This window comes from Mycosarcoma maydis, chromosome 2 (genome assembly GCF_000328475.2).
Source record: "Mycosarcoma maydis chromosome 2, whole genome shotgun sequence".
NCBI classification, from domain to species: domain Eukaryota; kingdom Fungi; phylum Basidiomycota; class Ustilaginomycetes; order Ustilaginales; genus Mycosarcoma; species Mycosarcoma maydis.
Genome location: NC_026479.1, coordinates 702,707 through 723,413, shown reverse-complemented (window position 1 = coordinate 723,413; position 20,707 = coordinate 702,707). Strand labels below are relative to the sequence as shown.

At 54.0% G+C, this 20,707-nt stretch overlaps 7 protein-coding genes across 7 annotated transcripts; 5 read left to right on the top strand and 2 right to left on the bottom strand.

Annotated features, from left to right (window-relative positions):
* Positions 1–661: 661 nt before the first annotated feature.
* UMAG_01049 (putative acyl-CoA dehydrogenase, medium-chain specific) lies at positions 662–1,936 on the top strand (the record flags this gene model as incomplete). Its single annotated transcript, XM_011388715.1, has 1 exon — positions 662–1,936. One exon carries the CDS (start codon positions 662–664, stop codon positions 1,934–1,936), a length of 1,275 nt encoding a protein of 424 aa, XP_011387017.1.
* A 284-nt stretch (positions 1,937–2,220) lies between these two features.
* Positions 2,221–3,780, bottom strand: UMAG_01048 (ornithine decarboxylase; the record flags this gene model as incomplete). The annotated part of the gene is made up of 1 exon (XM_011388714.1): positions 2,221–3,780. One exon carries the CDS (start codon positions 3,778–3,780, stop codon positions 2,221–2,223), a length of 1,560 nt encoding a protein of 519 aa, XP_011387016.1.
* Positions 3,781–5,571: 1,791 nt separating this feature from the next.
* Positions 5,572–6,174, top strand: UMAG_01047 (uncharacterized protein; the record flags this gene model as incomplete). The annotated part of the gene is made up of 1 exon (XM_011388713.1): positions 5,572–6,174. The coding sequence occupies one exon, from the start codon at positions 5,572–5,574 to the stop codon at positions 6,172–6,174; it is 603 nt and encodes a 200-aa protein (XP_011387015.1).
* A 1,600-nt stretch (positions 6,175–7,774) lies between these two features.
* Positions 7,775–9,247, top strand: UMAG_11270 (uncharacterized protein; the record flags this gene model as incomplete). The annotated part of the gene is made up of 1 exon (XM_011389091.1): positions 7,775–9,247. The coding sequence occupies one exon, from the start codon at positions 7,775–7,777 to the stop codon at positions 9,245–9,247; it is 1,473 nt and encodes a 490-aa protein (XP_011387393.1).
* A 700-nt stretch (positions 9,248–9,947) lies between these two features.
* Positions 9,948–12,287, top strand: UMAG_01045 (uncharacterized protein; the record flags this gene model as incomplete). The annotated part of the gene is made up of 1 exon (XM_011388712.1): positions 9,948–12,287. One exon carries the CDS (start codon positions 9,948–9,950, stop codon positions 12,285–12,287), a length of 2,340 nt encoding a protein of 779 aa, XP_011387014.1.
* Positions 12,288–12,354: 67 nt separating this feature from the next.
* On the bottom strand, positions 12,355–13,140 carry UMAG_12124 (uncharacterized protein; the record flags this gene model as incomplete). The annotated part of the gene is made up of 1 exon (XM_011389189.1): positions 12,355–13,140. One exon carries the CDS (start codon positions 13,138–13,140, stop codon positions 12,355–12,357), a length of 786 nt encoding a protein of 261 aa, XP_011387491.1.
* Positions 13,141–15,923: 2,783 nt separating this feature from the next.
* On the top strand, positions 15,924–18,674 carry UMAG_11269 (uncharacterized protein; the record flags this gene model as incomplete). Its single annotated transcript, XM_011389090.1, has 1 exon — positions 15,924–18,674. One exon carries the CDS (start codon positions 15,924–15,926, stop codon positions 18,672–18,674), a length of 2,751 nt encoding a protein of 916 aa, XP_011387392.1.
* Between the last annotated feature and the right edge of the window lie 2,033 nt (positions 18,675–20,707).

Below are 20,707 nucleotides of genomic sequence, written 5' to 3'. Positions count from 1 at the left end.
AAAAGGTATATAGCATTTCGCTTGTAAGCAATACCACCATTTTCTTGTCGTCCACGTATCCGCTGATGTGTGTAGTTCGCCTAAGTGTCGTGAGTTTCACGTTTGGATGGGTATAAGAGTGACAAGCATGGCTTCCTGGCAGAAGTGCTGCGGTATCAGAAAATGTCATCGCCGATAGATCGGGTGGCGCGGACTAAAAAACGCGATTGATTTTGCATGGCTCGCCACGCTGGATCCGGAGTCGTGAATTTGAGCGTGAAATGCACGTCCAGGCACTGCTTCGGTAAGAATGGCAGCGAGAATCACCGGGGGCAAGCGCGCAGAATCCAAGCCCAGTTGGATTCTGACCAACACGCACGGCAGCCGACAGCGCACACTTGTGACTACTGACTGACCTTTGCGGGGTCGCAACTTGGGACAAGAAGAGGCTACTCAGATTCGCGATTCTCGCTCATACCGAGGAGGTTTGGAAGGCTTGCGGGTCCCGCTCCCGATCAACATTGGGAATTGCCCTCGCAGTGCGTCTCCGTTCGGGGTTTTTTTTCTTAGCCAAGCCGTCCTAGAATCACCTCTTTTGTTCCTTTCTCTCCATCAACCTATCGTCGACTCACTCGCCACCTTCCATCTGGCAAAATCTCCCCCTGTTCGTTTTCTTGCCATCATGTCTCTATTCACAAAGCGCGCTGTGGCCGGCAGTAGCCGCGCCCTGTCGTCGATCAACAAGTCTGCCCTTGTGGCCGCACGCGCATCTCGAGCCTACTCTACGCCCGTTGAGAGCGCCGGTGTGTCGTTCGGACTGAGCGAAGACCAGGAGGCCTACCGCGATTTGGCACGCAAGTTTGCCCGCGAGGAGATCATCCCCAACGCGCGTCACCACGACCAGACCATGGAGTACCCTACCGAGATTCTCAAGAAGGGTTGGGAAGTTGGTCTTCTCAACACGCACATTCCTGAAGAATACGGTGGACCCGGTCTGGGCCTTATGGAGTGCGCACTGATCTCTGAAGAGCTCGCTTTCGGTTGCTCCGGCATTCAAACCGCTATGGAGGCCAACGGTCTTGCCGAAGCCCCGCTGCTCGTCTCGGCATCTCACGAGATCAAGCAGAAGTACCTCGGTCGCATGACCGAAGAGCCCTTGATGGCCGCTTACTGTGTCACCGAGCCAGGTGCAGGTTCGGACGTGGCCAACATTGCCACCAAGGCCGAAAAGCAGGGTGACAAGTGGGTCATCAACGGTAGCAAGATGTGGATCACCAACGGCGGAAAAGCTAACTGGTACTTTGTACTCGCCAAGACCGATCCCAGTGCCAAGGCTGCCAAGTCGATGACTGGTTTTGTCGTGGATGCTGACACGCCCGGTATCATTGTGGGCAAGAAGGAGATCAACATGGGTCAACGATGTTCGGACACGCGCCAGATTACGTTTGAAAACGTCGTGGTTCCGGAGGAGAACATTCTGGGCAAGCCCGGTGATGGGTTCAAGACTGCCATGGGTGCGTTTGACATTACTCGTCCGTTGGTGGCTGCTGGTGCGGTTGGATTGGCCCAACGTGCGCTGCACGAAGCCGCCATCTACGCGCAGGACCGAAAGACGATGGGTAAAGCGATTATCGACCACCAGGCGATCGCCTTCCTGCTCGCCGACATGCAGATGAACGTCGAAGCCGCCCGAAACCTCGTGTGGAAAGCCAGCTGGGCCAAGGACCAAGGTCAGCGTAACTCGTTCTGGGCTTCCATGGCCAAGTGCCGAGCAGGCGAAGCTGCAAACTTCAACGCTGACGCTGCAGTACAGATCTTCGGTGGCTTGGGCTTCAACACCGAGAGCCCCGTCGAGAAGCTCTACCGAGACGCTAGGATCTTCCGTCTGTACGAAGGAACCGATCAGATCCAGCGACTCATCATCTCCAGGCACATCAAGGAGCTCTTCGCACAGTAACTACCAACGGTCTTAAACCTCGTCGTTGTTTCACCCAAACTTCCATGCAATAGACATTGTAAGGATGAACCACAAATGAAATTCTTTCAAGTCTCACACCTGGATCGAAGCGTGTACGAACGTGTAGAATCAGGAATTGTGAACAAGACATCTGACAGTCATGAGCCAAACGTAAGACAATGGAAGGGAGAATGGCATGAGATTATTTGGGAAGCGGCAAACTGAGGGGATTAGATGTAACGAAGTTGTTGGTTGACAAATGCAAGGATGGAGGGGGTTAGAAGTTATTGGAGCATGAGCTGGCGTACGATGTCGGCGTCTTGGCCGTGTCCGAGGGTGTAGCGAATTTCGGAGCGGCGAATACCGTTGAATGTGGAAGCGGCACAGATGGTGTAAGCGCCCATGTTTTCGTAGACGAGCCAATCGCCTACCTGGAGGCCCTTGGGGAGCTCGACGTGATCGCGTACGCAATCGATCGAGTCGCACGTAGGACCCCATACGCTGCACGACTCGAGAGTCATGGCCTCCTGCTGCAAGCGCGAGTCGGCCGCACTCACCGCTCGCACCCCGGGCGACCCAATCGTCGGCTCGTACACGTACTCGTGGCCCAGCGTCAGAACTTTCGGATGAACCTTGACGTGGTCGAAAATCACGCAGTTGAACGAACCGTACAGTCCATCATTTTGGTAATACATCACCTGCGCTTTAGGCGCAGTTGCTTCGACATGGTCCATCGCCGCGCTAGGCTCGCCACGACGAACCGCAATGATGTTGGTAGCGAGCGCAAAGGCAGAGTGAACGTAAAACCGGCCAGGCTCTGCAATGATTCGTAGGCCGTTGACTTTGCCGACAACTTCCTTGCCACCGGGCGCAAAGTCCTCGTCCGGGAAGTAGGCATCGATGGCAGGGCCAAGCACACCTGCTACCATCTCGAAATTGTCATGGCCGAAACCACCACCGACATCGAGGAGGTCGAAGCTGAAACCTGCTTGCTTGCCCATCTCAAACGCGCAGCGTGCGCGGTAGACGGCATCGCGGAATGAATCAGGGTCGTAACAACCCGAGCCAACGTGGAAGCTGACGCCCACAACGTCGAGCTCAAGCTCGCGTGCGCGCTCCAACAGGCGAGGCACCGAAGCAAGCGGTGCGCCGAACTTGAGGCCTAGCTGGCAGGCGCTCTTGGAGTCGTCCGTCAAGATACGCACCACGAGCTTGCAAGACGGGTGGTATCGCTTCATCTTTTCGAGCTCGTCCATGTTGTCAAACGTGGTCAGCCCGACATTGTGCGCAGCCGCGTGACGAACGAAGCTGGCGGCTTTGCATGGGTTAGCGTAGATGATCCTGGCAGGGTTAATGCCCAGCTTGAGCACAGCTTCGATCTCACCGTTGGAGGCACAGTCGAATCCGGTTCCGAGCGCGCCGAGCAGCTGCAGCACGTAAGGGTCCGGGTTGCACTTGACGGCGTAGAAGGGAACGATGCGGGGAAGAGCGCGCATCCAGCGAAGGTGCTGGCGGTACACTTCGGAGAGGTCGGCGACGAAAAACGCATTCTCGCCGTTGGCTTCGCAGCCGTGTATGTCAATGTCGTTGAGAACACGCCTCAGCTGCGAGTCAAAGTCGCCGTGATAGATGGGCTTGTGACCATCAAACGGCTTGATGTGATCGAGCTCATCATCGAGAGGAGGAGTGTCGGCTCGCAAGCGCTGCTGGTGGGGCAGGGAAATGTAGGGAGCAGCCATCGGCGCGAAACTCTTGCAGGAGCTATCGATGGCAATCGACTGCTGGACGTAACGAGATGGACCTGGAAGGTTGAGATCGGGTGGTGTCATAGTACAGCACGTCATGGTGAACAGGGGCAAGTGAATGCGTCAAGGTCAAGCGATGCGGATGGCCAAAGCAAAAAGCAGAATGGACGGATGGGGGATGATGGGGTCAGCTCAAGATCTTTTCGAGCGCAGTCCTTTTGACCGCGAACTGCAAGTGCGAGGATTGGAGAGAAGCAACGTACCTAAAGCTTGGCGCTTTTTCGTAGGGGGTAAACGATGAAACTCAAGCCAGGTTGGCGCAGCGGTGGTCGGCTGTGCATACCAAAACAAGGCAACATTCGAGTCGATGTCCAGTATGGCCGACAGATTGGATCAACCCATCAGATTGCCAGGGCGGCGGAACACATCATCGCAATGCGAGGTACGAGGCCGAGAAAGGGTCGAGGGCGCACAGTTGGGTGCAGGGGTTCATGAAGAGGAGTTGTAGAGCGAGAACCAAGAGACGAGAGTCAGTGTGAGCTACAAGTTCGGATGTGGAGCGAGGGTGCTAAACGAGGTGTGAGCGTCGATCAAGGCTATGCAGGCGGCTACAAAGGGATCGGCAACAAGACAGCAAGCGTTCACCTGCGGAGAGGACCGCGGGTGTTGATGCGTCTTAACGAAGCGTTGAGCTTGCTAGCACACCATCGCAGCGGTCGCCAGTGTGGCAAACGAGGGCGCAGGGGACTGTTTGTTGACAGGTGACGTCTGATGCCTCTTGAGAGACAGCGTCCTTGCGACAGTGACAACTAGTTTGGCATAGTAGCAATGTGAGTAGGGAATGCCAGTGCTTTGGATATCTTGCACATTGCGCAACTTGACTTGAGAACAGGGTTGCGGGTTCGAGGACGAGGATGAGCGAGGAGGGTTCAGGGGTATTTTCTCTGCTAACAGCGCCAGGAAATCCGACGTTGAATTTCCCACATAGCAAATCCACAACGGACGCGCCGCCTCCTTTTCTTAGCTCGGAAATCCGTTTTCAACCCTGAGACCATACTAATTTGGTCATCTTAACCGCCGCCGCCGCCCTGCTGCTGCTCTGCTAATACAACTAGCACCATTGAATGCCGAGAGACATTGACAGTGCAGACGTGTTAAATGTGAGGCACCCGCCGGAAGGCAAGCCAGCAACAAAGCTATATCGACTTGCCTTGACATGACCGTCCTCGAGATGGCGCTGATGCATTCCTCCCTAGGTGGATATGGCTGTAATCGAATGTTGAATTTTCGCGGTTCATGAGCTGACACATTCGACAGGCGATGCGAAAGGGCATTGTCTCACGGCTGATTTGAATCTATAGATGTACCCGCCATTGGTATCGAGATCCAACACCCGCAGGATCCAGCCCTTATCGACCGCAGCACAGAAAGATGGCTTCCTCGACCGAATCTTTTGGTTGGTGCCCATTTATGCAAAAACAAGTCCACAGCCTTCCGACAAATCAAACTCGAAGCAACCATGTTACTGCATCATATGACTTACCTTTGAGGTTGAATGGGTATGAGCGAGCTCGGTCGTTCAGGGTGGGTCGCCAGCTAGGACAGCCAGGCGGCCTTTTTCTAATTTTTTTTTTGAAGTGTCTTCGATGCGGTTGCTGTGAGAGCAGTATTAAGGAGGTCGAGAGCTTCCAGTGAGGAAGTTTTTGGCCGCGGCCTTTAGACGAAGGTCGACAACTTGACGTGGAATGGTGGACAGGCGGAGCAAGTGCGAACGACTGCTCCTTGTAAAAAGTAGCGCAAAGTCAGAGGCTGATCTACCGAAGACGAGACGGTTCACAGCTTGAACTGAGGAGAAGCGATCGTGACGCTCGAGAGGAATGTAGTGAAAGTATGTGGTGGAGATGGTGTGGTGCGCCCAAGAGAAGGAGACGACGCAACAAGAAGGTCAAGATCACACACGCACACATACACATTCGTGATTCACGACTGTCGAAATCGTCGCTTGGTCTTCCAACCTCCACGAGACAAATCACGAATGAAATCAAACACAGCACAGCACAGCACAAAACACGGCGCAGCCGAAAATCGGCAGCAATTCAGTTCTGCGAGGACAAAGTTTTCGTGCCTGACCGATGGATCGAAAAAATCGAAATCAAGTTTGCGATTTCCATGGAACACACACAATCATCGCACCACACGGCGATAAGAAACACAAATGCTATTCCCCAACCACTTGGTGTGATCCAGACCAGGAAGGAGCAAGGCGATCCTTCTGGTCAGCTCCGCAGCCGCTCGCATGACAACATTGTGCACTTACAGACACAGGACCCACTGACGCTGCAGGGCGAGTCCAAATCGGCGTCTTTGGTTCAGAGAAGTACATCATCCTCAGCTTCCTTCACCATTCAGAGCGGACTCAGCACAAGTTGGTTTCAAGTCAAGGATCGTCGCACACCTGAGTCGACGTCATGCACCTCAACACCGTCCGCTTAGGCTTGAACCAAGGCTTGCATGCTGCAAACGACGGAGATGCTCAAAAGTGTCTCGCCGGAAACCAGAAGGTCTGCAGAATCGGTGCCGATATCGAGAGGTCGCCCCGATCTGATAATTACCCGTGCGACAGAACCACAGCGGTAGAGCACAGCTTGTTAGATCGTAGGTTCAATCAGAACAAAATTTCTGAAGTAGAATTCGTGATTACATTCGTGACTCACGACTCACACTCTGTCCTGGGGCGAGCAAATTCGCTTTCACGACTTTCACGCCTCGGGGAAAGGTGCTTTGGTCCTGGTCCTAGCCGAGGGCGCTGAATCACAATCAGTCTCGTTAGGATCCAGCAATTGACGACTTTTTTTGGCGTTCAGCCGTGACAAATGACGAGCCCTCGATGCGACGAGTGTTGGCTCTCGCCAGAAGTAGACCAAACGGAACTTGGATGACAATGAGGAACCACGGATGGGAGGTGAAAGGGAATCGCGATCGGTGTCGACGCGACAGTTGCGTTGAGCTGGTGATCGACGTTCGAGTTTTGGACTTGAGGCGGATGGCACAGCTTGGAAAAAGAGGGAGCCGACTGTACACATGTCTGCCTGGCAGGTGTGGCGGAAATCGTGAATGGGCGGCGTGTGATTGGAGAGACAAAGACGGATGAGTTCGAATTCTAGCTTAGTCTGCAATCTGCCCCAACTTTTTTCTTGCTAAAGTAACTGCTTAGTTACGGGAGTCGTGAGTGTCTGGAGGGAAAGTTTCCTCTGTCCTAAAGGCCCCGATTGACTGTTGAAACCTGTTATGCCTTTATCGCTGCCGAGAGGGTGGCCACGTTCAAAGGGTTTCAGAAGATTTTCGAGATTTTGACATGTGTGGATCCTGCCAAAGGAAGGGAGCAAATCAGTCTGGCCTTGGCACTGGAACGCCATGAATTTTCAGAAGAGCTGTCTGTGCGTCTCAGTGTGCGAATCTGCGAATCACGAAGGTGGGACGTGGCAAAGCACAACCGCAGAGTCAACTGAGGGTCCTCTCTCCTCGTCCCCCCCCCGCGCTTCTGATTCGGCGACTTGGTGCATTTTTAGCTCGAGGTTGCGTTCCAGAATCCGCAGAGCGCTCAAAACTGCGAAATCACCAACCATGGAGCCACTCTGACCAAACGAAAAATTTGCCACGCCAAATCAACTAATGAAGCAGAGAAAACCTAGCCAAGACCTGTTCACGCTATCTTGCGACTCTGGAATGCAATTCAAGCGAGAGTGTTGGGTGCGTCCTGCTCTCGCCCGCACAGTCCAAACGTCGTGCTCGAGGTGCTTGCTCCGAAATTTCGCCTCCTCAGAATCACGAATGCCTGCATGTGTGTGTGTGTGTGTGTGTATGGGTTGCTGTGCTTACGTGCTTTCTCTCTAGCAGTCCCCTGTTCTCGCCACTGATTCGCATTCAGTACGTGGTATTAATGGATCGTCGTAGCTCTGTCGTCTTCCTTGTTCCTCACGCCACCAACTCTCCCAACATCCCAGGTCGTCCCTTCCATTCCTCCTCCTCCTTCTCTTCCTTGTTTTCGTTTCCGCGCCCATCTTTCTCAAGAAGGTTTAAGCGATCCGTCGACATGTCGTCCGCTGTCGCACCCAACGTTACCGCTGCCGGTCAGCGCGCAGGCAAGAAGGCCGCTGCTGCCTCCACCGCCGCCAAGGCCAGCAAGACTGAGACTATCCGTTACTCGCATCGCAAGGCTGCCACCTACGACGAGAAGGACATCCCCACCTTTGACGTGCCCCAATTCACCGTCAAGGATCTTCTCTCGGCGATCCCTGCTCACTGCTTTGAGCGCTCCGCCTTCAAGTCGTTCACCTATGTGTTTGCCGATTTTGCCATGATTGCTGCACTTGGCTATGCCGCTAGCTTTATTGACCCTACCGTCGCTAGCACCTTCTCTGGCCTCAAGTCCAACGCCCTTTCTCCCTACGTTTCCCTTGGCGTTCAGCAGGCTGCTACTCGTTTTGCTGCCTGGTCCGCTTACTGGATCCTCCAGGGTATGGTCTTCACCGGCGTATGGGTCATTGCTCACGAGTGTGGTCACCAAAGCTTCAGCACTAGCAAGACGCTCAACAATGCTGTCGGCTGGGTCCTCCACTCGGCTCTCCTCGTGCCTTACCACTCGTGGAGAATCTCGCACGCCCGCCATCACGCTGCCACAGGTCACTTGACCCGTGACGAAGTCTTTGTCCCCCGAACCCGACAACAGCGCGGCCGTCTCCCGCTTCAGCCTGCTCCCAAGTCTGCCGACGACTCGAACGACGAGGACGCCGTTGAGAAGGAGGTCGGTGCCATCAAGGTTGACGAAACGTTCGGCGAGTGGCTCGCCGAAGTTCTCGAGGATGCTCCCGCCTACAACCTGCTCTACATTTTCATTCAGCAACTCCTCGGCTGGCCTCTGTACCTACTCAGGAACGCCTCTGGTCAGCTCCACTACCCCAAATTCACGAACCACTTTAACCCGGATGCGATTATCTTTGACAAGCGTCACCGCATGCAGATTATCGTTTCCGACATTGGTATCGCCGCTACGCTCAGCGCTCTCACCGCCTGGGGCCTGCTCTCCAAGGGCGGTTTCTCGGACGTCTTCCGCTACTATGTCATTCCTTACCTGTGGTGCAACCACTGGCTCGTAATGATCACCTACCTCCAGCACACCGACCCCGCTCTTCCTCACTACAAGGCCGAGGCATGGACCTTCCCGCGTGGCGCTCTTTGCACGATTGACCGCAACTGGCTCGGTCCTGTTGGTCCTTACCTTTTCCACGGTATTGCTGAGACTCACGTCCTTCACCACGTCTCGAGCAAGATCCCCCACTACAACGCCTGGGAGGCTACCGAGGCGCTCAAGGCTCGTCTTGGACACCACTACGTCAAGAGCACCGAAAACGTCTTTGTCTCGCTCTGGAAGAGCATCAACACGTGCAAGTTTGTCGACGAGAACGACCAGGTCGCTTTCTACCGCACTGTTGACGGTGTCCCGCACCGCGTCATTTCGCCGGACAGCGCTTATGCTTCCGACTCGGGCATTGCCATGTCTGAGTAAGCGTCCTCTTCGCATACATGTGTTCGCACACATGTTCAGGTTTGAACACGGTTTCGCCAGGATGCGAAGGATCTGTCTCGTCGTTTTTTTTCCCTTCACGTAATGTTCTCTGTCACTTTTAGCTAAAATATCCCGCACATATCTATATAGAGAGTGCTTTGTCAATTCGCAGACGTCAGAGGTAGAATTGTCAATCGTCATCTTCATGCTCGAGCAATCTTGCTGGCGGGCTTGATCTTCGAAACGGTGAGTGAGGCTTAGCTGAGTTGGGTTCTTCTTTTGCTGTTCGCACTTCGGACAACAGTCGTGAGTATCTGAGGGTTGTACGCCGAAATCAGAGACGGATGTCACAGTCACGAGTGTCAATACAAGGGTTGATGCTTTCTGAGAATTCAAGATTCCGTGATTGTGATTCGTGATTGCTTGAGTGGGCAGAAAGCAAGCAAGATTCTAACGGAATAAGAGCGGAAAAGTGTGGAGAGGAGAAAGCGGTACAAGGAAAGAGTGATCTGTCGGCCGATAGTGACTGTATGCGCTGCACACGAATTCACGATTGGCAGTTGCAGCGTCACGTTGCGGCGCGAGTTGGATGTGGACCCTTGATCGTCGAGACGAGCAGCTTGCTCACTGACTCGAGGCTTCAAGTGGATCCTGGAGGCGATGCGATCGAATGAATGGCTAGTGTAGATCACACGCAGTCATGGCGACGGATCGTCTTCGACGAAAAGTGCGCTCGGTTTCACCGGATTCACTCTGGTCGCTAACTCGGAACCTGTGCATTGTGGGAACGCCTTTGCCGTCGGTTTCGTCTGGGAAACGCGATCCGAATGAACTCAAACCGATATGGCAACAGGAAGCACGCGATGCACAGGGCAGACGTCGCTTCCATGGCGCATTTACGGGCGGCTGGTCCGCGGGGTACTACAATACTGTCGGCAGCGAACACGGTTGGACCCCCACAAGTTTCAGGTCCAGCAGGAAGCATCGTGCCGAGGACAAGAGGAGTACAGTGCAAGACTTTATGGATGAGGAGGACTTGGCCGACTGGAAGGCTGCTCAACACGTGACTCGAGCGTCGGATAACGCTGTTGCAGGCTTGAATCAGATTGCTGGTCTGAGAGAGGTGAGTGCCTCGACAAGCGCAGTGGCAGAAGAAGATGGTGTTGGACTGGCGAGCAACGAAGAGGTGGGTTATAAGCTGTTGCGGCGTATGGGATGGAAGCCAGGACAAGAACTGGGATGCAAGAGCGGTGCGAAGACGAAAGCGATGCACAGCGATTCTTCGCGGACGATCGGCAGTGGTTGCGCTATCAAGGTGGACAATTCAGCGCATGTGTCTGCTCAAGCACACACGTCCAAAAGAGGTCTGGGCGCACCCGAACAACCGACGCTGCTACAGATGCTCGATAAACACGATAGACCAAAGTGCGCAACTACGACAAGCGTAGACTCGCCAAAAGACGACCGAGCACATGTATGGTCAGACGGTCGACCGATATTGTCAGGTTTCCAGCTCGCCCGTCAAGCGTCAGCGCCACCGCGCGTCTTGGAGCGTCCACCTCTCCCCGTCGGATGGCAACCGGACCCCACGCGCATATGGAAGCGCTCCACCGCTTCCACCGACGACCCAGCTAGAAATCTCACACCTGCGTCTCGAGCTCACCTTCTAGGAGAAGCCAAACTCCCCGGTCCACCCCCCAACATTGCCGCTTTCCTCTCGACCAAAGCTCGCCAACATCTCGCCTCGTCCAGGAATCTACCCCTCCCATCTCCCTGCTCGTCCGAATCCAAGCCAGAATTCATTCATGTGCCCCACCTCGACCCCTCCACCGCCGCACAAGCGCTCCAAGGATTTGCGCCTTTTGATACCAATCCCGCCAAACACGAGCGATACCTGACCTACCTCAAGTCTCAATCCACCTCTTGCTCAACAGACGAACGATCCAAATCTCTAGCAGTCCCCACAGAGCTGACGGCAGAACAGTACTCGAATGAATTGCACGAATTTGCCAAGAGCGCCAACATGTTCCGACCGATCAGCTCGGCGATGGCGAGCAGGTTTGCAAAGGCAAGTGAAAGCGTAATGCAACACGAGACGAGCGCAACTAGCGCACATGCTGGGCTCAGACATCCCGCGCCGGCTTCTGCGGTGAGCGAGCGAAAGGACAAGGAGAGGCAGAATGAGGCAGGTGTGGTGGCGGAAAAGCAGTTGTCGATAGCTCAGAGCGCAGCCAAGATGGGGAATTTCGGACATCTTACACGCAAGGTCGAAGCATGGGAGCCGGAGAGATTGCTTTGCAAACGGCTCGGTGTCACGGAGCCGGCGATCGCTCGCAGGCGCAAGGACGGCGAGCAACCGACTAGATCACAGCACAGCTCAGCTGAGAGGCCAGATCCAAATATGCAAGACGACCCAGATCTATTTTACGGCTCGACACGATCGTCCAAGTCCAAATCGAGCGTTCGTGTGGACCAGCATTGGGCACGCAGCAAGGACCAGCTGAAAGCGTTAGCTGCCGCTCCAACACCGCTGTCGCTCGACGCGCAAGCCTCGACCGGTCTCTTTGTGCCACAAGCTACCACTCAAGTGGAAGACGCTCTGCAGGAAGACGAGATCGGTATGGGCGATGACGAGCGGCAAGGTGATGACACATTGACGTACATCAAGCCGTCGATCGACGTGTACAAAGCGATCTTTGCTTCTGATGAGGAGACGTCTGATGTGGAGCAAGGTGGTGCTAGTCGAGATAAAACAGCGGTGCGACCCAAGATGCACGACTCGACTGCTGGATCGGGTGTCATATTTCAAGTCAGATCGAAGCGCAAGGATGCCGGAGACGAAACGGAGAAGCTTGCTGACACGTCGACGTCGACAGCGGCGCAGACAGAGAAGAAGCGCAAAAAGGACAAGTCGACCAAAAAGAGATCGCTCTTGACGTTTGATTTCGACCAAGATGATCTTGATGCGGCTCCCGTGGGTTTCTCGTCCGAGACCAAGACCAAGACCAAGGCTCGAATGCGAGCTTCCGACATGTTCTAGCTGATTTGTCTTGCAATCTTTGCTGGTACCGATCAGTATGGTGTGTAGATTTGGCGTTGTCATGTTGTCACTGAAGTGCTTGCGCTTCGATTCGACTTTCTGGCGGCAATCGTGTCAACAGAACAGGCGCATCTTGTCGATGAGGCTGTTCATCTGTTGAAGATGTGGGCTGCTCTGCAATCGAAAACAGCATTGCTGACATTGGACTCAGCGGCGTTATACAGGGGGCTGCTTCGTGGCCTGTCAAGTTTACGCTGCCTTGCAGCGTTTCCGATGCGAGATGAGTGTGATGACAAGCGAGGCAAACATATTCACAGCCATATGGCTCCCTGACATTTGGCTTTGATGGGAAGAGGTAGCTGTTGTCGACAAATGTCGAGATCCAGCTGGGGTCAAAGTGTGGGTCGAGGCGGATTCTTTTGCAAAGCTGTCCACTTAGCTGGAACATGGGACGAGGCGCGCTGAAAAGCATCAAGGGAATCGATGATTCAGGAGCAAGATCATCGTGGTGGAGCGTATGCTGCTCTGCTTTTGTCCATGAGGCGTGTTCGGCGACGAAAGAGCTCTGAATGTTGTCGGTCGCTGAATGGCTCGTTCTGTGTCCTTGTTCGCTGCAGGATGCCAAAGAGGAGGCGACGGACTTTGTGCTCGTGCTGAAAGACATGGATGAAGCTGGAGAGGCAAGCGAAAAAAGGCTCTTGCCCTTGCTGACGATGGATCTAGTTTTTTCCGAGATGGAGCTGCCAGGAGTCCGAAGGGACTGTCGCTTGTTAGGCTTGAGCAGCACGGACCGATAACCTTGATCGTCGAGCGTTGCGGCGTGCAGACCGGCAATGAAGCCGATGCCATCCATTGTGAGGTATGCAGAGAATCAAAGGATACTTTTGAGGCTTGCAGAGGTCGAGCGTAAACAGAGGATTGTCCTTTGGCAAGGGACGAGGCGCCTTCCTCGGCTTAGCACATGTTGCCTGGGCTATTTGAAGGGGTGCGCGAGCGAATCTCGCTGGCAATACTCCCAGCTACCAAGTCGCAAAAACCGTACAAGTTTGGATAAGGGAGGCGACATGACTGCAGAGAGAGAATTGCAGTAGCCAAGCCAGGATCATGAATGTTTTGGGCTGCATGATAGAAAAGTGGGTTGTACGGCGGGCAAGCTGGCTAGGAGTTGTTCTCATTTCGGATGCGCCTGGAAGGGAATAGATAACGCAACATCGGCCTTTAGCTTCAGTGTGTGGGATTGGCTCGATCTTTTGGACAAAATGAATCGGACGAGTCGTCGTTGTGGCGCAGTGAAGCAGGTCGAGGTTGAAGCAAGATTGTGGCATCTGTGAGAATGAAGCGAAAGAACAGGACCTGTATTGTCACACGTGCACTCGTCACTGCTGCGAGCAGCCTGCGACGGTAGATTTCATTTGTCGGATGCAAGCAATGCAAGCAATGCAATGCTTCTGTGCATCGGATAGGTCTCGTCGCCTGCAGCGTTGTCCATCAAGGCACGGAGTCGAGACGGATCATGGACCCACTGTCGATGTCGTGGAAACAACCTGACAAGACGAAAAGCGTTGCTGGTGCTATCATAGTTGGACTACGCTGTATCATGTTGGAAGTAGCTTGCGTTAGTTAGCAAGAGGACGTGCTTGGCCACCGACTTGCACCACTTTTTCACGAATAAGCGCTTCTTGGTGGCTTCGACGTCGGAGTTGATGGACCCCCATGGATGATGACGCGAGACAATCGGCCATGGCAAGGGAGAATGCACAACGAGACAGAGTCGGTGTCTGAAGGCAGACGTGACTGAGACTTGTCTCAGATCTGATTTAGTTTTGCGCAAGTAGACAGCGCGGGCTGAACTCACATACTAGCCGAAGCTTCACGCTCACCGCAGACCAGCTTGGTATGCGTAATGGAAGCTACAGTACGTGCTACAGTCGCCTACTCACTGAGTCACGAGTTGTGAGAATCACGAATTGAGTCGGATTTTCCGTTTTTTCTAGTTTTCTTTTTCAATTCCATTTTCCTTGATTTTTTTTTTTCCCTTGTTGGGCTGAACGACGAAACTGTGGAGCGTAAACAGAAACCACAAAGGTCAGGTTTCTAGTGTACACTTGTGACTCGATTCGGTGCAGCTGCGCAAACCGCGTGCGGAGCGAGGAGCGAGCTGAGGAAAAGAGGACAAAGAGCGCAGCTCAGAGCTAGCAGAGGGGTTTGAACTTAGCAGAGCAGCTGGATTGAAACTCTATCAAAAGATTCATGAAGGACTGCTGCGGAACTTGGTTTGGCATGAGATGCTGCTCACTCTTGGCTGATGTATAAGTTGAGTCGACTCGTGAATGGTTCCAAACAAGTACAAAAATAGCTTGCTTGGATCCTGCTACCAGAGCGTTAACATGCACTGTTCACCGAACACATATTCGTTGTCAGCTTCCGGATGGCAACGCCGACGTCTGTACGCCACGGATTTGTACAGGAGTAAGCGAAAGCAGTCCGCTCACCTCTGACGCTTGGCTAGAGCAGTGCGGTATTCGAGAGACAATCATGAATCACAAATCACGAATCAGGAAAGTGAGAAAATAGAATTCGTGATTCGTGATTGGGATTAGGCGTGTGCGTGTGTGCGTGTGTGCGTGTGTGCGTTGCGAAAAGTAACTTAGTAGCAGCGCACTTTTCAAGGGCCGCTCAGTTTAAGCGAGCGAAAAAGATCAACGATCTGCAGTTACCTCGCGTGCTGCTGATCCTGTATCGTGAAAGTCACGAGTTCACGCTGACAATTTACTGTACGATTTACCTTTTTGTCACGCAACGACAAACAGTCGTGAGTCGTGAGTTCAAAAGGAAGGAGAGACAGCAAAGCGCGAATCGCTCACAATTGAATCACGCATCATCAAGATAAAAGAAAGCACCAAACCGCGTAAGGGGCTCAAGTCGCTGCTTGGACTATATCACTCTATCCACGCTTGCTCCTCCTCAAAAGCTGACATGCAATCCGAACGTGAAGGCGGCCAGTCCATGTGGGAATGAAAAAAGAACAACGTTCTGCCTGTGCCTGTGCCTCGCCTTCGTACCAAACTGCATTAGAAATTTGACGCCCAGATCATCGCAACTCAAATCTCCAATCGCCGTGAATGGCTTCGAGAGGAGCGAGCGACTAATGCTTCCGTAGAATCGTGCATCGCGAATACTGTCTCGGTCTTGCGATTGATGCACAATCACGAATGTATGTTGGTTCAAAAAGTGCAAAGTTGGCTAGCTGCATCGCTTCCATCGACACTCGTGCCGCCGTCGCGTGAGAGCCGGCAGAATTGACGATTCTTCAGAGCCGTTTGGCGTTTCCCCTCGCTTCCGGCGCTTGGATAGACACCAAGCTAATGTTGACAGGTCAAGCAAGCCGTCTCAATCGTGAATGTGTCCTACCTCTCCAGTTGACTCTGATAGCTCCTTTTCCATTTCCACGACGTTCGCATTCACTATCCTGTAGCGCTTCCTTTCCGACTCACCAGGGCTCACGATACTTACATTGTCTCGCTCGCCCAGGCAGCCATCTGCCTCTGTGCCAACCCAACAGACCCGGCCTTGTTCGTCCATGAGTGCACATCGCTTTACGAGTGCAATTGCCCGCTTCAGTGCCATCTCACTAGCATGCGAGCCCCCACCGCAGTGGACGCTCTCGACTCAAGCGCGCGCCTAGCCGTTGGTCAACTTCAGGAACAAACATGTTGCTACGATCATGTGATTCTCGTCTCTACACAGGCCATCACAAGTAGATCAGCCTCTTTTCAGCTCGTCGAGGTAGGCGTAGGTGGCTTGGATGCGATGCGTCCCAAGCTTTGCGGCAGTACGACGCAGTTTGCTCTGTTGCGAGTTCGAGAACGTATCTTGCTCGTTGTCTCGCTCGGCAAGGATAGCAGTGGTCTCAAGCGTGCCCAGGTTCTCGTTCAGAGTAGAGCACTTCAGTCGTCGCTTGGTAGCGTTCTGTTTGCTACACTCACCATCGCCACAGCCTCTGAGCTCACTTCGGCTCTCGTCGGATCCAAACTGCGACTCGAAGGCTTTGCTCGCCTCGATTCCTCCAACGTCAACCAAGATTTTCGCGCTTCGTGGGCTTCGACCTCTACAGCAACCAACTTTACTCGTTCCAAGCCTAGTGCGCCATCCTCGCCAGAAGAGGCTGGCCTCGACAATGACTGGTCTCGACCCGTCTCGCATCCCGATCCATCCCACGCCAACAGTGATCAACTACCCACCAGTGTCAGCTGTACCAGCAATCTGATACCCTCGTCCTCTCTTGCAAGTCTTCCGAAATCCGCATGTCCAAGTGGTCAAGGTATGGTTATCGATCTCGAGTCAGTCACTGTTACGCCGACCGCAGCATGTGATGCACTTGATGCTGCTCACAGTACATCAATCCCACCAGCTGAAAGGGATCTGCCACCGCTACCCATTGAAAAATGCGGTGCAAAGAGCGTTGAATCGACCTTGACTTCCTCAGCAGCGTCACATCGATCTGCCTCAACACATTCCACACTTGTAGAACCGGTGGAGCTGCGCAGTCGCGCAAATTCTGACCGCCTTGAGTTGGCGCAAGGATCCAAAGACCATCGATCCATCTACGAGCGCAAGCGTCTTTCAAATGAAAGAGAACGGCTTCGCGCTGATGAAGTCATCCGAGACGAAGTCATGAGGAAGCTACGCGCAGAACAGCAACGCTTGCTCAGATCGCCAGCCGCTCGTCATTCACGATCAACGATCAGTCCACCCTTGGCTCCTCCGCCTCCGTTCGCCCCTCCTCTAGCTCCACCTTCGCCGCGATCATCTTGCATTCGGTCGTCGAATCCTTCCAGCGTCGCGTCAGCGCATCTCAACTCGACGAGAAAGGTGGAACGCATCAGTGAGCCTGCCAGTACGCTCACTACGATTGTCACCGTTCCGCCAACTCCAACAGCTGCGTACCCGAATCAGGCCGAGCCAGACGCACCACCAAAGGAATGGCTTTCTGACCTGACCGGAATCATGGACAGTCGCGCCAATAGTCGCGCCAGCATGCACTCGTTGAGTCTTTGGGAATTTGCTGACAACGCCACCCATGATACGTTTCTGAGTTCGTCGAGCCTTGCACGTTGGACGAAATTGGCGGGTGCGCATTCCAAAACGGAACTTTCGGCGACGGAAATTGCGACATCAGCTCAGAGTCGAAGCAGACAGGCATCGGGGTACGAGTCGGTCTTGTCGGTCTCTCCCGACAGAAACGCATTAGCCTCGTCAAGCTCGGGAGGCAGCATTGGCGCTTGTTCCATTTTTGACAAGGATCTACCGGCGCCTCCTAAAGAGACCCAAGCCGAACGCGAAGCAGATCGACGAAACGAGTGGGTTGAGCCACCAGAATCGCCAGACTCAACAGAACACCTCTCGGTGCCCTGGAGAGAAGCTGCATTGATACCGCACAGGAGCGAGCAACGAGGTGTCATCAGTCCTGTAGACGCAGAGTTACAAGATCTTCGCGAGCGACTTGCGCAAGCAGAGGCTCGCGCTCGAGCTGCCGAGAATGCAGCCCTAGTCGCAGTGCACGAGGCCGAGAGCAAGACACGACGGCTAGCGGAAGAGCTGGCCAAAGTAGAAAGGAGCACCAAGGACACGATGGAGGCTGAAGCTATCCGCCGAGCCAAGTGGGCGAGGGAACAGGCGACACGCAACCAGCTCGATGCATACGAACGAAGCAAGCTCGAAGCCGACGAAATGAGGCGTCGTCGGGCCATGGAGGAGCAGCGTCAACTCGAGTGTGATCGAGCGAATCGCATTCGAGAAGAGCAAGAATGGCGTGAGCACGAGGCCGAGCGTGTCAAGCACGAGTACGAGCTCAAGATCCAGCACTTGGCCGAGAGAGAAGCCAAGCTCAAGGCTGAAGCACGGGTGAAAGAGCAACTTGGACGCGAGCGCAAGGAGCAGGCCAAAGCGAGCGAGCGCCGACGAGAAAAGCGATTGGCAGAACTGATTGCCGCCCTGAGAAAAGGGCGCGAGTCAGGCGCAGAGGCAGAGCCGACTCGGTTGTTGTCAGGATGGCTCAACCTTCAAGCCGAGGGCGCTGTGCAGTGGAAGAGGCGCTGGTACACCGTCGTGGACGATCGATTGATCTTGTCCAGATCGGCGACGGATGACAGTGCGATGACGACCATCCCTTTGGACCCGAGCCAGCTGCTTTCGGTCAGCGATGTTCACGAAGACTGCCTTGTGAGGCACGCTCTCTGCCTGAAAGTGCAGACAAATTGTTGTGCCAGCGTCGACTCTGGTCTGGAATCGGAGGCGCTGGCCAAGCATGCTTACATTGTTTCCACAGATACCCTTGAAGCCAAGGAAGAGATCGAGCTTGTCATCGAGGCCCTTCGCAGGCTGTGACAGGTGACCGCTATCCTTGCCCTCATTTGCATCCATCATTTATCCAATCATTCGTTTTCCCTCGCCAAGCCATGTTAGCCATTGCGGCGTTTTTCAGCGTGGATCGTGGATACAACGTTGCTACTGTCACATTCACGATTCGTGATTCTCGTGTGGATGAGGCGAATCAGATCACGTGATGCGTCGCGAGCTGAACACGGTGCACGCGTGGCGCGTTAAGTGACAGCGCGCGCGAACCGATCGTGATTCGATCATCAAAAATTAAGTTCGTAATAACAAGTCACGAGTGATCAAGTTAGGTAGTTGTCCTGTACAGTCACCTGAATTACCGTGACTCACGACTGCACGTGAATTTTGCTGAAAGGGGAAGGCTGAATCTGTTACCGACAATCAAGACACGTTAACTACGCTGATACTCCTTGCAGCTGGCCCGGCCTGGCGAGCAAGAACAGGCGCGGGACCCAAGTTTGACATCGATTGTCCAACTCTCGTCACGACCGTCACGGCATTCACGACTGCGGATCAGCTCGTGGGCTGTCAGACAGGACGAAAAACAGCTTGCCGAGCTGTCATCGCAGCTGAGCATCATCTCGGAACCTCGGAGCCTCGAGGTTGGGATTTGAGGTGAACAGAAAGTGGCAAGCCAAGTCTTGAGTAGCTGAGGACGAACAATTGGTCGTCATCTGGAACGCCGAGCCACTGAGCGCGCAACCACGATGGCTTGATTTGCCGAAGAGCTGCACAAAGGCACTGGCGTTGACACATTCCACGACTCAAAAGGCACGCAGACCTTGTCCATGAACTGACAAATGACAGCCGCCAGTTTCGCTGTTGGCGACACTGGCAAGCTAGCACTGCTCCTGGCTGAGCGGGCATGCTTGCGTCTTGGGCTCAGATTGGAAAGCAAAGCTCGTTCTTGGTGTCAGTGGAACAAGCCACCACGAAGGCGCGCGTCCGACCGGCCGACCGACGCGCCTGTATACGCCGAGAAGTGTGATAGAACACTGGCGGATGGAAAAGCGAGAAATGCGCTTAGAGGCTCAAAACGTGTTGGACGATGCTACGCTGTCGCCGACGTGTCAGCTGGCTGCATGTGATCTGCATTCACGATGGAAAGCGAGGGCATCAACGGCCAGATACAGACAGAGTGAGCCTTAGCGGTTCAGGTTTGTCAAGCGAGCTACGCGGTCGAGATCTCGAGTGGAAAGGCAAGGCAAGAGAAGACAAGGGCAAGACGACTGACCTGCCGTCTCAAGCGCGAGATATGCATCACTTGGTCTCTGGCTCCGAGACGCGTGCCGCCGCCATTCACGAATTTTCGCGCACTCGGCCAGTGTCATACAGAGATTCTGGACACTTCCAGCTTGGCCTAAGACCAACGCCGAGGAGGTTACTAAGTTAGCTACACTCTGTGACACTCTCCTCTCTGGCCATCACCAATCTGTGAATCACGATTTGCGAATCACGAGTGGGCCAAGTGTCAGAGGCTTGGTAGCGCCCAGCATCACTGGTCAACCGTAGATGCGCTTGAATGCAGCCCGCAGATGACTCTAATCACCGTCGGCAACGTAGCCATGCAACTTGAGCTCACAGACATCGAGATGGTGAGAGCGCAAGGTCAGACCTTTCGCTTGGTGAATGGATTCCTGCCTGTGCGTTTCTCACCTCAGCATTCACGTCACGCCGTTGATAGTTGCAGCTACTGCAGCACTTGGATCTACTCGTTGGAATAGGCGCGTCGCAAGTCTGTGTTGAGTAGCTAGCTGGAGAGGTGAGCAGGTCTTTGTTCCAAGTCACAGTCACGAGTTTGGGTGGCCTAGCCAACGAGCGCCAGGGTGATGGATGCAAGAGATGGACGGCAGTCATGAGTGACAGCGTGCCTGCTCACGTCTCTCCTCTTTTTGGCAATCGTGAATCGTGAATCACGTCGATTCTAGCCAGCTATATCCATTTCCAAGCGCGCCTGAACTTTTGGTCCAGCAGAGCGCGTTCCCTTTCATCTCTCTATTTTCTGTTTTTAATTTTTGTTTTCT